Raw genomic sequence first — 12,942 nt, forward strand, 5'->3', positions numbered from 1 at the left:
TGCTAACTGAAAACTATAAAACTATTCTTTGTTTATCAACAAATACCTTTTGATTTCTTACCATAAATTATTACTTCGTTTTGACTTTTACGGTTAAACATTGAGTTTATTTGTTAACAATAACATTGTATTATGCACTAGAAAAACTGATGAACGACTAGGAAGCGTGGCTGAGGATCATTGATCGTGTTGTTGGGTAGCCCGCATGGACGGAATCGGCATGGGTTGCTCTGCTCCACCCTCAACTGGCAACGCCGACCGGTACTTGACCGGCCATTATCTGATCTTAAATTTAAATCTTTGGCAGTGCTTTGTGTGACTTGTTCCAGGATTTCCTCTGGCAAGGCTTACGTAGCCTGGTTGGCGGCAGCTTGGGTCTCCTGACTGGGCAGGATATTCTCTCGACTGCCGCTCTGGTGCTTGGCTAAATCGCTTTCCGGTATGTGATCCTTCCAATTGCGGAACAGGTAGCGTGTGAACTTTTTTAGCTGCCTAAACTTGCAGTACGTGGCACCTTCGGCGGACTGTAGCTGCTGGGTTTGGATAAGGAAGCCTTTCTCTTTGAAGGTTTTCTCCAGCTTCTCTCGTTGCTTTGATCGCCGCGAGGATCGTCGTTTTCGTTCGCTCTCTGACGGGGATTTGCCCTGCGACTGGCTGGGGCACACGGTTCCGGGCATTGGACTCTGGGAGCTGGAGCACTGAGAGACTGGACTGTGTGGCGCCGCTGCTGTCACCATATGATTAGTGCTAGGAAGGAGTAGCGTTGACGTGGGCGATTCCGGTGATATGTGCAGCAATTCAGGGCTGAGGTCGGTCGATGGTGGTGGTATATCCACGTAGAGCTTCTCCTGGCCCTGAGGTTGCTGCTGCTGCAATTGTTGTTGCTGATCCCGCGAGATGAACTCGTATCCTCGCATGGTCTTGTCCCCGGTTCCATTGTAATACCGATAGTTTCCCTCCGCGTCCACAGAGAGCATCTTCTTCTCCTGCAGCGTGGGTTTGGCCCCGCCGGTGAACTTAAACTTGCAGATGCTCACCTCGTTCGAGGGACTTGATGAATGCTCGGAGGGCATGGGCGGGATGAAGATCGCTGACCGTTTCCGCTTGCGCATGGCCAGCGGCGTGGTCTCATTGGCAAAGAAGCCGCTTGGAATCGGTATCTTAAGGGACAGCTGGTTGTCCTTTTCGATTGTCTCCAGGGGTACGGGCATCCCGCCCAGGCTGCATGACTCTACCAGCTGCTGGTAGTATAGGCCAACCGGTTGAAGCAGCAATTTGGCAGCTGACATGGGCTGATCCTCGCTCCCGGCCAGCTCCAAAGTCAAAGGCTTCCCAGAACTAAGTGGAGTGGTGCGGTGTGAGGAACAATCCGTCGTAGTCGTGGTCGTGGTCGGTGTAGTTCTCGTTGTGGGTTTCTCACTGTCGCCGCTGGAGATGGAGTAGCGATCGCCACTCTGGTCACGCAGGCAGAGATTCAGAGGCTCCTCGGATGACACTGCAATCGTGGAAGTTGATGACGGCGGAGCTGCACTAACGGGCATCGCCGCCACAGATGCAGGAACAATGGTGCCATAGTTTTTGTAGATCAGATGGCAGATGTCCGCCTTTTTGGGCTTTCGGCCACGACGTGGCTTGTAGTTATCCAGCGTGATCTCACCCATGTAAGGCAGGTCGGCGTATTTCAGAGAGTTACGCTTCGAAGTGGTGGTTACCTCAGGAATTTTGGCAGGCACCACCGACGTGGCTGCGATGGGTGAAGATCGTGAGGTGGGTGGCACAGGACGAGGTGCTGGTGGTTGCTTCTGCTGTTGGCGCTCGGCACTACGCTGAATCTCGGCAATCTTTCGCAGCCAACTGCGTACGTTCTCGTGAGCTTGAGTTGGTGGCGGAGGTGGCGGTGGTAACACCGGCCTTGGTGGCTGACGTCCTTGAGTGGCCTCGTAATGAGCGGCATACTCCGCAGGAAGAGCTTGATGGTGGAAACGCAGCTTCATGGCCCCCGCATCGCCTCGTTTTCGAGTTCGGGTTTGGCCTTGGCTTGGCACCGACCTAACTGTCTTTTGTGGTGAGGCAGTGCTGGGCTGCTCTTGCGGTGGCTGCCTGTTTGCTCTTCGGCTGCCCATCAGCAGATTGGCCTTTAGCTGCTGCTTGGTTAAGGGACTGCAAGTGCCATTGTGCGGTGTCTCATGACCGGCACTTTTGCGCGCCAGTAGCGTCTTGAAGGGATGGTCCTCGTCGTGGACGTCATTAGTGGCGCCATGCGAGATCAGCGGGTCGTCGGAACCCTGCAGCAGCAGCCGGGTGCTGTTCAGATCCAAACGGAGTTGTGAGTGCTCTGGTGTGGGTAGCCAGCACTCCAGGTCGGGATCATGTTCCAGCTTTATGTTGGGGAGTAACTGGTCCAAATTGTTGGTGGCCGGCGCTACTGGCACTAACTCACCCTTGCCAGCACTGCCATTCAGTTCGCAAACCCTGGTCAGTTCCTGCATGCTGATCCTGGCTGAAATGGAAGTAAGAAAGAGGAAAGTTAGTTCGATGATATCGAAGAACCGTGATCGTATTTTCTTTATTATTTCAAATAATTAAAACCAAGAAAAGCTAAGTAAATAATAGTAACCAATACGTTGCGTATACGTGATGCGAGAAACACACGTTTTTCCCTCCGTTTGTGTTGTTATTTTGATCGCCGGCGGACGGAGGAGGAGACCTGCTTATTCTCTCTTTCGAACGGTGGCCAGCACGGGAATTCTATTTAAATGTCTGAAAGGAACTGGCAAGTGGCGCTCTCTTTGCCAAACACACACAGACGTACACCGAATATCGCTCCGAAACCGAAATGTTGTTTTTGTGCATGAAATTCGATTCCTTGGGCCAAAAGCATGCCCATAAAAGGTCTAAATGCCCGGCCTGAATGAATGTGAATCTTAACTAAATTATTCCATTGTAGAATTACGAAGACTTTGGAGTAGAGAGAGTTATTATTACCTCGTTGTAAGTATCGTTTGTACTGTTAAGGTGCCCCTGGAAAAGTAGGGATCTCTCTATTGGGCTCGTCTTTGGTTTCAGTCTTGGCTCAAGATGTCCGGGTAATCCCAGCTGGATCACCACCAAATCGTCACAGTCCACAGATCACTTCACGCTGCCAAAGGCAGTTGATCGACCAGAATCACCGCTGTACGCGTGTACATCGTGTTGACATCCAAAACGCAACTAGTTGCGGGAAAGCCGAGTCGCGGAAAGCATCGCTTCTTCGGAATATGCTCCTTAGATGGACCGCCGCGGAGAGTACGCCCCACACACAATAGAGGAAAAATAGCGCGGACGATGAGCGGGCCAAGTGAAAATCAAATCAAATTCCTACGCTCTTTCGGCGGAGATGCGTTGTCGCTGCTCGACACACCGATGGATGTCGTGGTCTGTATTTAACGCCAAAGACGAAGCTATTTCGTGTGTGTTCATTTTTAGAAAAATCCAACTTGTTGCCGGCCATATAGAAGACCCCACAACCCCCCCATCTTCACATTCTCGCTCTCTGGCCATTCGGACAAACATCCAATCCACAACACTACGCAGAATGCGGCAACCAAAAAGAAAAACGAAAATATTTTCAACAAAAAGGAATATATTTTTTGGTTTGGTTTTCATTCATGGGCTGCTTGTGCGCCTCTGCCAGCCAACTTGTTTATTGTATCAACAGATCAGGGTGAAAACAAATTGGTTCCGTTTAAGTTCTCGGCTGCAATGGGAGCAGTGTTCTTACTAAGGGGAAGTGAGATTGCAGAGGGTATCACCTGGTCGATCACCGCCCCCTCGATTTCTTTATAGCTCTCTTTTTTCGGTTGGATCGCATATACGCGTAAGATCGCTCAGTTTGATGGCATTTTATTTTTAGCACCTTGCTACTTCGGGTTAGGGCAACTAAGAATCGCCTGCGCCTCAATCGGATTATGATTTTACGGGTAAGGAAAGGAAAGGAAAGAAAAAAACACCTCCCGAAATAGACAACGGATCGAGGCGGGTCCTCTATTTCGGGCCGAGCACATGGTAATATAGGTCACCTATGGTTACACCTGGAGTGGGTATACACCGAAAGAAAAGGATTATCGAAAACATCGTAAGAGTTTACGAAAATATAATTTTTTTAAGATTTTTAAAGAGTTTTTTTATGGTTTGAAAAAATATTTAAAAACTCTAGTAAAGAAAAATGTACTAATTTGTCTTCCTAAAAATTCCAAAATTTCATAAACTGAAGAAAAGTTTCTTAAGAACATTAATATAAAATTTAGCAAATTTAGTTTAAACACAAAATATAACATAAAAAAAAGTAAATCTTTTTGAGACCAAAATGTAAACATAACAAAGTGACACAGCAAAATGAACTTACAAAAAAAATGTTATAAATGTTGATAGCACTGTTGCAGTAGGTCATGGGCTAAAGAGGCACTTTCATTATAATCTTAGATGTGAAATCTGAAGAATAACGTAATAGATAATACTCAGAATATCTGAATTCCAAGCACAATCAGCAAAAGCACTAACCAAATGCGAAAACATGCCTTTTTGGGGCTGCTGCGTTCTTCAAGCGACTCATTTGGATATGGAAACCTTATTGATCGATCAGATCACTTAATAATACCTACCCGATTTCAGCTGGAAAGAATGGCATTCCCGGTCGAACGTTTTTCGACTGTTTCGCATCGCGTGCAAGATCGAACTTCGCAGTGATCACTGTGCAGCAATGATGACGCCTGAAACGCTGGCTGTGGTGGGTGGGCGAGTTTTTCGCGACCTGCAGAAGCTTTACATTCTACAGTTGGTTAGACGGCGGTTAGACGGCGGCAGTAAGCGGTAATTGGTAACTGGCAGTCCAGAACCGGAGCTTACATCACCGGCAAGCGGCGTCCAACCTACGGATCCGGAGCGTAGCTCTTGAATATTGCACATCTATTCGGCAGCTGCGACTGTTGCTGCTGCTGCTGCTGCTATCTGCTAGCATGTTTATTAAGCGACACTCACAGTCAATACCTGCTTACGCGAACGTACATATTTGTATTTATGGCCATAACTGCCACTTCAATCGCCCACGCTCGCAGCAGACACACAGCCATGTCGCTTGCGAATTCTATAGAGACCAAGAGTCTTTAGTCTGGCCTTGCCTCAAGTTCACTCTTTTCCCAGAGATATTGATATGAGTTTTCTCCCCTGGGAATATACATAAAATATCTCACTTCACTATAAACATAATTTTCACTGTTAATTTACGATGATTTTGCGATGATTAGCCGGTTAGAATTGGCGAGCGAATATGCTAATGCTTGGCTTCGAAAAAGCGAACTGCTGCCGCCTGATCCGACTTCCATTCAAATCAGATTCGCTTTTCGTTATGTTAGCCAATTTGGCCAGGTGGCCAATAATAATAAGATTTTTTCCAGACAGACAGACCTGCCATATCGTTGGAATAAGAAACAAGGCTGGTAAATGATATTTTTATGGTAAAAGTTTATTATTTGCAACTTTATTTTTTAGTTTCTTCTTTGTGTTTTTTGTTTTCATGTTTAAATGTCTATAAAGTATATATAATATATATATTTCTGCATTTTTTGTGGTTTGTGTTTGTTTTTTTTTTGTTGTTTATTTCTTTTTTTTTTTTTTTAATTTTTCATAATTTTTTGTTTTTTTGGTTTTGTTTGGTTTTTATTTAACTTGCCAGTTGTTCTTTGTTTATATACCTATTACACATTTGCATAAGTTTTTGTGTATAATAATTATTGTTAATAATAATTTAATTGTTGTAATTATAACTTGGTTTATAATCTCCTCCCGGTCTCTCTCTCTTTCTCTCTGTCTATATCCAATTTCCTGCTCCTCGTTTATAATATGTCCCCGCCTCCGTATCATCAATGCGCTTATGTCGCCCCATCAGCGACGCCCAGTTTTCTTTTCTTTTTCTTTTTATTTATTTAATTTGTTTTTGTTTTTTGTTTTTTTTTGGCAAACGAAACAAAATGTACACTGCTTGCCCATATCATTTTTGTTCTTGTTGAAACTGGCAATATAATTAATACTAGGGTGTTTGATATTTTCTGTTTTTATTACGATTTATAGCTCCATCTCAACTTATTGGTTAGCCTTTCGCCACGATCTCTGGATCTAACTAATCTGCTTTTGCTCCTCTACTGCTTCTATTTTTAGCTGTGACTATGGTTGGGATCAGTTTTGGGATCAGAGCTTTTCTTTTTTGGAAACTCAAAATTGATCGGAAATGATGGTTGTCTAGGATGGTGGCGGTGGCCTCTTTAGTCGATCGGTAGTTATTGTTACTGTAGTGTAATAATGTACTCATCTATTATTATGCTGGGTTTATTTATGTTGTATCCTGCAGTAAGTCGCATAAATAATGTTTAAAATATACTTCTGTTAATAATGCTTTAAGTATTAAAATATTTATAGTTTTTTGTCCATAATTAATTAATAGTTTTCTTGTTCGATAGCATTTAATTGTGTTTGTGGGCTTCCAGCCGATTTCCATGTGCCAAAACATCATGGAAAAGGCCGATTGAGTATATATATAGATATATATATATATATATATATATATAATATATATCTGTATTGTTTTTTTCGGTGTTTACTTTCATCCTTTTGTTTTTAATGAACGAATGCACAATTTTTACACACTTCGCCATTTTGGTTGCATTATTCATAGATTGTATTTAATGTACACATATGTATAGTATATAGCGTATATTTCTATAAATAGTTATATAAAGACCTTCTTGTTGCTATTATAAATGATTTACTTAATTGTTCTTCACGTCTCTCCCGACTCATCCATCTGTTTCGATCAACTACGTTTGACTATTACATCATTACCATCATCATGATCATCGTCCATGTTAGTTCGGCATTTAATGTGTGTAAATATAAATTTGTTGTCATATTTAATATATATATATATACGTATGTATATGTGGGAGTATGCATGTTATAGCTGTGTGTGTGTGTGTGCATGATTCTGGCCTTATTTCCGTTTCCTTTTGTGATGTATCTTGGAAAAAATGCATGTAAGTGAGAAAAATGCTCGATTTGTGTACAAAGTGCATTCGATGTTAGAATTCAAATCAAATTTCAATGTCAATGAAGGACTACAGAGAAAAACTCTTGAACTGTTCCGGGCTCTCTTAGGGCCAAGTTAGTGTGATCCTGTTTATGCTCTATTTATATTTTTTTTATTTCTTTTTGATTCTGAAACCATTTTACATTTAACATTTAATTCATGTGTTGTTATTCTTGATTTCTTCTCTTGGTTTGGTTTTCTTTTCTTTTCTTTTTTTCGACTTTGAAATTCGAAATTCCTCTTGACAGATTTCTTTAAAGGAACTGATCACGAATCACGTCTTCTGGGGGTGTAAAAGCATGCCTTTGTGTTTTGCCTTTTTGGTATTGGTTTTTGCTTTAAACTAAATTAAATACGAATCGGCATTTTCTGTCTCTTTACATTTATGCTACTAATATTAAGTGCAAGTTCTCTTAATTTTAAATGTCATTTGCTGAATTTTAATGTTAGTATTTTTCTTTTTCTTTTTCTTTTAGTTTAGTTTTTCCATTTTGTGTGTTTCTCATTCACATTTTGCTGCTAATTTCTTATTGTTTTCGTTAAAGGTGCTCTTCAAAAATCTCAAATAATGGATTGATGTAATATTTGTATTTGTGTGGGCTTGTTCTTGTTCTGGGTATTATCATCGGTAAAGACGAATGTCATTTTACATAGGACTTGGGCAATAGCAAATCAAATCGAAATCGAGGCAAAGTTATCAAAAAATCAAATCACATGCCGTTGCTTACGTGTGTGTGTGTGTGTTTGTTTGTGTGAGTGTTCTGTGTGTGTGTGTTTTTTTTTGCATAATGCTAAATACGGACGGATTTCTAAACGGAAAGTATATAGAGTGTACAAAGAAGCTGTAGCTGTAGAAATACCTTCTGAAATGCATCTCAAGCTACACTCAAAAAAATTCCAAGTGTTTGTGTTTTTATATGTTTGTTGATGTGTTAAGGCTAAAATCTAGACTAGCAACTAGTTTTGGTTTTTTTTCTTTCTCAATAATATGCAATAATTTAACCCTCTGGTTAGGGGGGGGGTTTCTGTTTTGAGGGGCTTTATACTATATACAATATAAATTCGCTTTGACCATTTGGTTTTATTCGATTAGCCTGCTGCCAAAAACTGCATGAGTTATATCTCTGTAGCTCGTAGCTCGATCTAACATTTGGCTAAGTACTAAAAGATAACAGTTTTATCTACAAAAAATAACTTTTGGGCCTTTTCAACGCCAATATCTCCAGCCGTACTCTCATATCATCATATCATAATCATTATCAATCCATCCGATTCGGTTTGTATAATTGCAAAATTGGTTTATAATGCTTGGTTGACCTTAGCTCGCTAATAAATCTTTCTTTGTTTCATAGTAATAGTAATAATTGTCATAATAATAGTATTATAATATATCGTCTATATAAGTACGACTAGTTTCGGTTTTTAAAAATGTTTAAATTTCTCCCTTTTTTTTTTTTTTTTTTTTTAATATTTTTTGTTGTATTTTTTAAATGCACTTTCTGAGCTTTCTTACAAGCGCCGCCAATTATTGTTGCTGGTTTTGTTGTTGTTGTTGTTGTTGTTATATTCCTATGGCTACTACCGCCTTTCCTTTGTCCCAACTATGCCCATGGTTGATGATACTTCTAAAGATCTAACCCTATGCCTATCCAAGCGAAATCTATTTGGTAAGCAAAGCTTCAAAAAGTGTGTCTCGAGCTTAAAAATATCGTATCGAAAAAAGTGCGAAAGCTTTTTTTTTTTGAGGGGGGGGAAAGTATAATACAAATGAATTGTTATATAATATGAAATGATCATAGTTAGTTGATAAGTTTAGTTTACTATTTAGATTTAACTGCATGTTTTACCCTGTATCCAATATGTCATTCTTGTGTTCCTATTCAAAATCAAAATCAAAAATGCGCTATATTAAAGGCAAAATGTTTTAGGCTTGGCAAAAAGATATGCACCCCTAACGTCCTATCAATCCTACCCTACACATTCCTCCTTATCCCTTCTGCCTTTGTTGGGCCCATGTAACTGTGTCTGTGTGAGTGTTTTGGTGTGTTAGTTGTTAGTTACTGTGTTGATTGGGTGTCCTTGTAGGTGTGTAGTTAGAAAACTAGTGTATGCAATTTTGGTAAGTCCTTGGTTATGGTGGGGTTAAGTGCTTGTCTCTATCGTTATTTATCGTTATCGTTATCATTAGCTTTAGTTTTAGTTTTTTAGTTTTTTAGTTTTTGTTTTTGTTTACCTTTACTTTTACTTTCTTTTTAAATACCTGCAGAAAAGTGTATCTAAATATATTTTTGATTAGTAAGTTCTAAACTTGGACTCCATGTGTTTTTTTGGTTGTTGTTCATGTTCTTTTGTTTCCGTGTCAGTGTTTGTAAGCTTCATTCACTACTTTGTCTAACCTTGTCATTAACTAGTATATAATATATATATATTTATATATATGTATATATATATTTGTGTATAGTATATATAATAAATAAAGAAGTTAGTTTTTATTAGTAATGCCATTTGTATAGAGTAATAAACATTCTATAAGAATGCCACATTCCGCACTTTGTATAATAAAAATACATTATGCGTAGGACAAAATCTATTCGCATATAGATTAAGTTTAAGGAACGATCATCGATAAGAGACTTCATTTTCATTAGTAATGTACAATGCTTATTCTTAGTTTAGCGCTATACTTAGCTGTCTACAAAACGAAAATTGGAAAATTCAAAAGTGAAATCAAAAGGGAAATCAAAATTCAAAATGCAATGCCAATGGGGGTCCCTTCGATTTCATAATCTCTTTCGCCGGCAGCAACAAACAACTTGAGAATCGCTGAGAAGTCTGCCGCCAGGTTATAGACTACTTTTCGCATATCCGCGTATTTGATATGATGGTTATGTATGCATGTATTGTTGAGTTCGTTGTGTGTGTGAGTGAGTGAGTGTGTGTGTGCGTTTAATTAAGAGTTAGAGACTGTGAAAACGCGGATTATGACGAGGCTTAAATGCAGATTGTGGTAGCTCTAAAGGAATTCTTTTCTGGCACTAAACTGGATTTTGGCAAAACTTGCAAAGAAAATGTGTGCCAATTTTCATATCCACTCAAGCGATATCGGGCGAAACCTGTCCATATTTTTCTTTGATCAGTTAATGTGGTTGCATTATCTATGGTTTATGTCTAGGAATATTTTAATTTTTACGAGTTCCAATTTTTTTACACTTTATGCTCAAGGTACAATTGTCTTTTTCTATTCGTTAATGTTTAATATGAATTCGACATGTTTTTCTCTCTTTTTTGTTTAATTATTTTAGCTTTGTTTTCTTTCCTTATTTTTTGTTTTTTGTTTTTTGTTTTTTAGTTTGCTTTCATCACATTTCATTTCGAATTTGAATTAAGCGACTTAATTGTTCGTTTATATTGTATTTTATTCGTTTATCGATTTAATTTTGATTTGGCTTTAGTGGTTGCTTGTTATCACCGCTCTTTAAAATGATCAATAAAAAACAAACTAAGCGCAAACGATAAATTAATTTGATTTTGTTCACACTTCTTTTTTCTTTGTTAAACGTTCGTGTCACAGCCCTTTTCGTGTTTTTTGTTTGTTTTTATTTTTTTTAAATTTATCAAAAGATACTTAAGGGAGAACAAGGTTAAACGATATCGGAGGGTATGGGTGGGGAAATGCTGCCAAATTCTCAGTCCACTGTTTGCTGATTGGGGGGGATAGATAGTGTAAGTCTGTCCTTGTTTTTGGTTTCTGGTTTTTGCCAATTTTGAAATCAATCAAAAGCCGGATGTCACAGACGCGGAAAATAATGAGAAAAATAAAACAAGTTTGTTTGCTTTGTATTTTTGTATTTTTTTTTTTTCAATTTGTTTTCTCATTTATTTGTTCTGCTTCTCTTGGTTTAGTTTTTAGTTTATTGTGTGTGTTATGCTTTAGAAATAATAGTTACGATAATTTAGGTTTAGGTTTTTAGTTTTTAGTATCCTTCCTTTTGGTATATAAGTTGCATAATTTTGCCAAAATCAGTTTAGCACAAAATGTATTATTTTGCTTTGATTCCGTATGGTTTCATAGTATAGTGTATATGATCTAAAAATGTTCTTGTATAATAGCATATAATAATAATAATAATAATAATAATTATAATAATTTTCATTTTGTTTTTATATATATTAATTTAAATACTTGTGTTCGTATTTTCAATACATAGATAAATCATAATTCGTTAATCATAATCATAGTACATAATAATAGTAAATTATTATTATCTCAATAGTTTGACTTGGTTTTTATTTATTATTTTTATATATTTCTTATTTATCATTAAGGTTTAATTTTCTTTATGCAATAATTAACTTGAATTTGACTAGATCGATTCATACAAGATCGTAAATACATGTAGTGTGTGTGTGTGTGGGTGAGTTTTCGGGTGTATTTGGATGAGTTTCTTTTCCGAAGTAAAATTCTAGTTTAGCATTTTAAGTGAAAGCTGTCAAAATTCTCTTGGGTGTCTCTTCTGGCTGAACTACTTTTGAATAGGCGCTAAAATCAGTTTGATAATTTGTCATATATGTTATGTACTTGGTATGTTTTTGTAGGTATATAATATGCATGTGTGTGTGTGTGTGTGTGTCGTTAAATAACTGCCATTTTCCATTTTCCATTTTCGTTTCTTTTCAGTGTGGGACTTTCATCCGCCTTAGGTTTCATTTTCTATATTTACAATATTACTCCTGTCGAGGCTTAACATTTTGTGATTCATAAAAAAAAGCGAATTAAATTAAAAAAGATTTAAAGATTAAATCGTTTTGTCCTTGAATATAATAATATTTCCCCTCACTCTCTGGCTTATAAACTCTTTCTATATTCTTGCCCAGATTTCTAATACTGTCTCAGTGATCCAACTGGCAATACTCATAAAAGTAAAAAGTAAAATTCAAAACTGAAAACTAAAATTGAAATGGAAATATTGATATTGGTTGAGAGGGAACCCATAAGTAGCTGCACCAAAGTATTTATTGCACTGGTAACAAAATTAACTTTAACTCTGATAACAATTTCCTTTTTTTTATAATTTTAAATATTTCTTATAGTTCTTTATATTTGTATTTGTTAATATTTAAATTTGTTTTTTGTTTTTTTTTTATATCTTTAGTATCAAATACGTCCCGCAGATGGAGACTCATACTGCAGGACCCACATACTAGGCGACTCTAAACTTATCATTTTCACTATACAAACTCTAAATAATTGTTAATTTCTTATCCCTTCCTCCTTTTTCTTTATCCTTTCACTATCCATAATCTTATTTTTTGGCATATTTAGCTGTAGATTCGACTCAAACGGTCCTTCTCCTCATCGTATTCTTGCTTTTGTACAGATTTTGCTGCTAAATTGTTAAAGATTCGATTCAACAGATAGTTGAGTAAATGTCGGATAAAGATCTCATTTCTTTTATGTTTTTTCTTTACTTTTCTTTTTATTGACAATAATATTTAGTTAGATTTCAGTGTGTTTGGTGTGCGGGGGTATATTGTGTGTGAAAAATAAAACAAAGAAAAGGTTTTTGAATAAATTGAATAGGCCGTGATAAATTCTCTAGTTTCGCTAAAAAATACTTGCTTTTTGACTGTGATAAAAATTCTAATGGTAATTTGTTTTTGTGTTTATAATAACAATCAATAATAATTAATATATGCTTAGTGTTAAATAGTTTGCTTAGTCTGGCTAGGGCGCGCTATGGTCAACTTGATCGGAATCTGATTCTATATCGGTATCGGTATCGGTATCGGTATCGGTATCTCTATCTTTCTCGGAGCTGGTTGTC

At 37.8% G+C, this 12,942-nt stretch overlaps 1 protein-coding gene across 3 annotated transcripts; it reads right to left on the reverse strand.

Annotated features, from left to right (window-relative positions):
* Positions 1–100: 100 nt before the first annotated feature.
* On the reverse strand, positions 101–5,491 carry LOC108104010. Of its 3 annotated transcripts, XM_017209836.1 has the most exons (3): positions 2,986–3,440; positions 2,624–2,907; positions 101–2,500 (listed from the first exon to the last, which is right to left on the reverse strand). In XM_017209836.1, exon 3 carries the CDS (start codon positions 2,487–2,489, stop codon positions 348–350), a length of 2,142 nt encoding a protein of 713 aa, XP_017065325.1. In that variant the 5' UTR covers positions 2,490–2,500; positions 2,624–2,907; positions 2,986–3,440; the 3' UTR covers positions 101–347. The 3 variants fall into 3 exon arrangements, with proteins under 3 accessions (XP_017065325.1, XP_017065323.1, XP_017065324.1); XM_017209834.1 differs by lacking the exons at positions 2,624–2,907; positions 2,986–3,440 and adding an exon at positions 4,641–5,491; XM_017209835.1 differs by lacking the exon at positions 2,624–2,907 and having other exon boundaries at positions 103–2,500; positions 2,986–3,437.
* Between the last annotated feature and the right edge of the window lie 7,451 nt (positions 5,492–12,942).

Source organism: Drosophila eugracilis, unplaced genomic scaffold (assembly GCF_018153835.1).
Source record: "Drosophila eugracilis isolate 14026-0451.02 unplaced genomic scaffold, ASM1815383v1 contig_2154, whole genome shotgun sequence".
Taxonomy (NCBI): Eukaryota; Metazoa; Arthropoda; class Insecta; order Diptera; family Drosophilidae; genus Drosophila; species Drosophila eugracilis.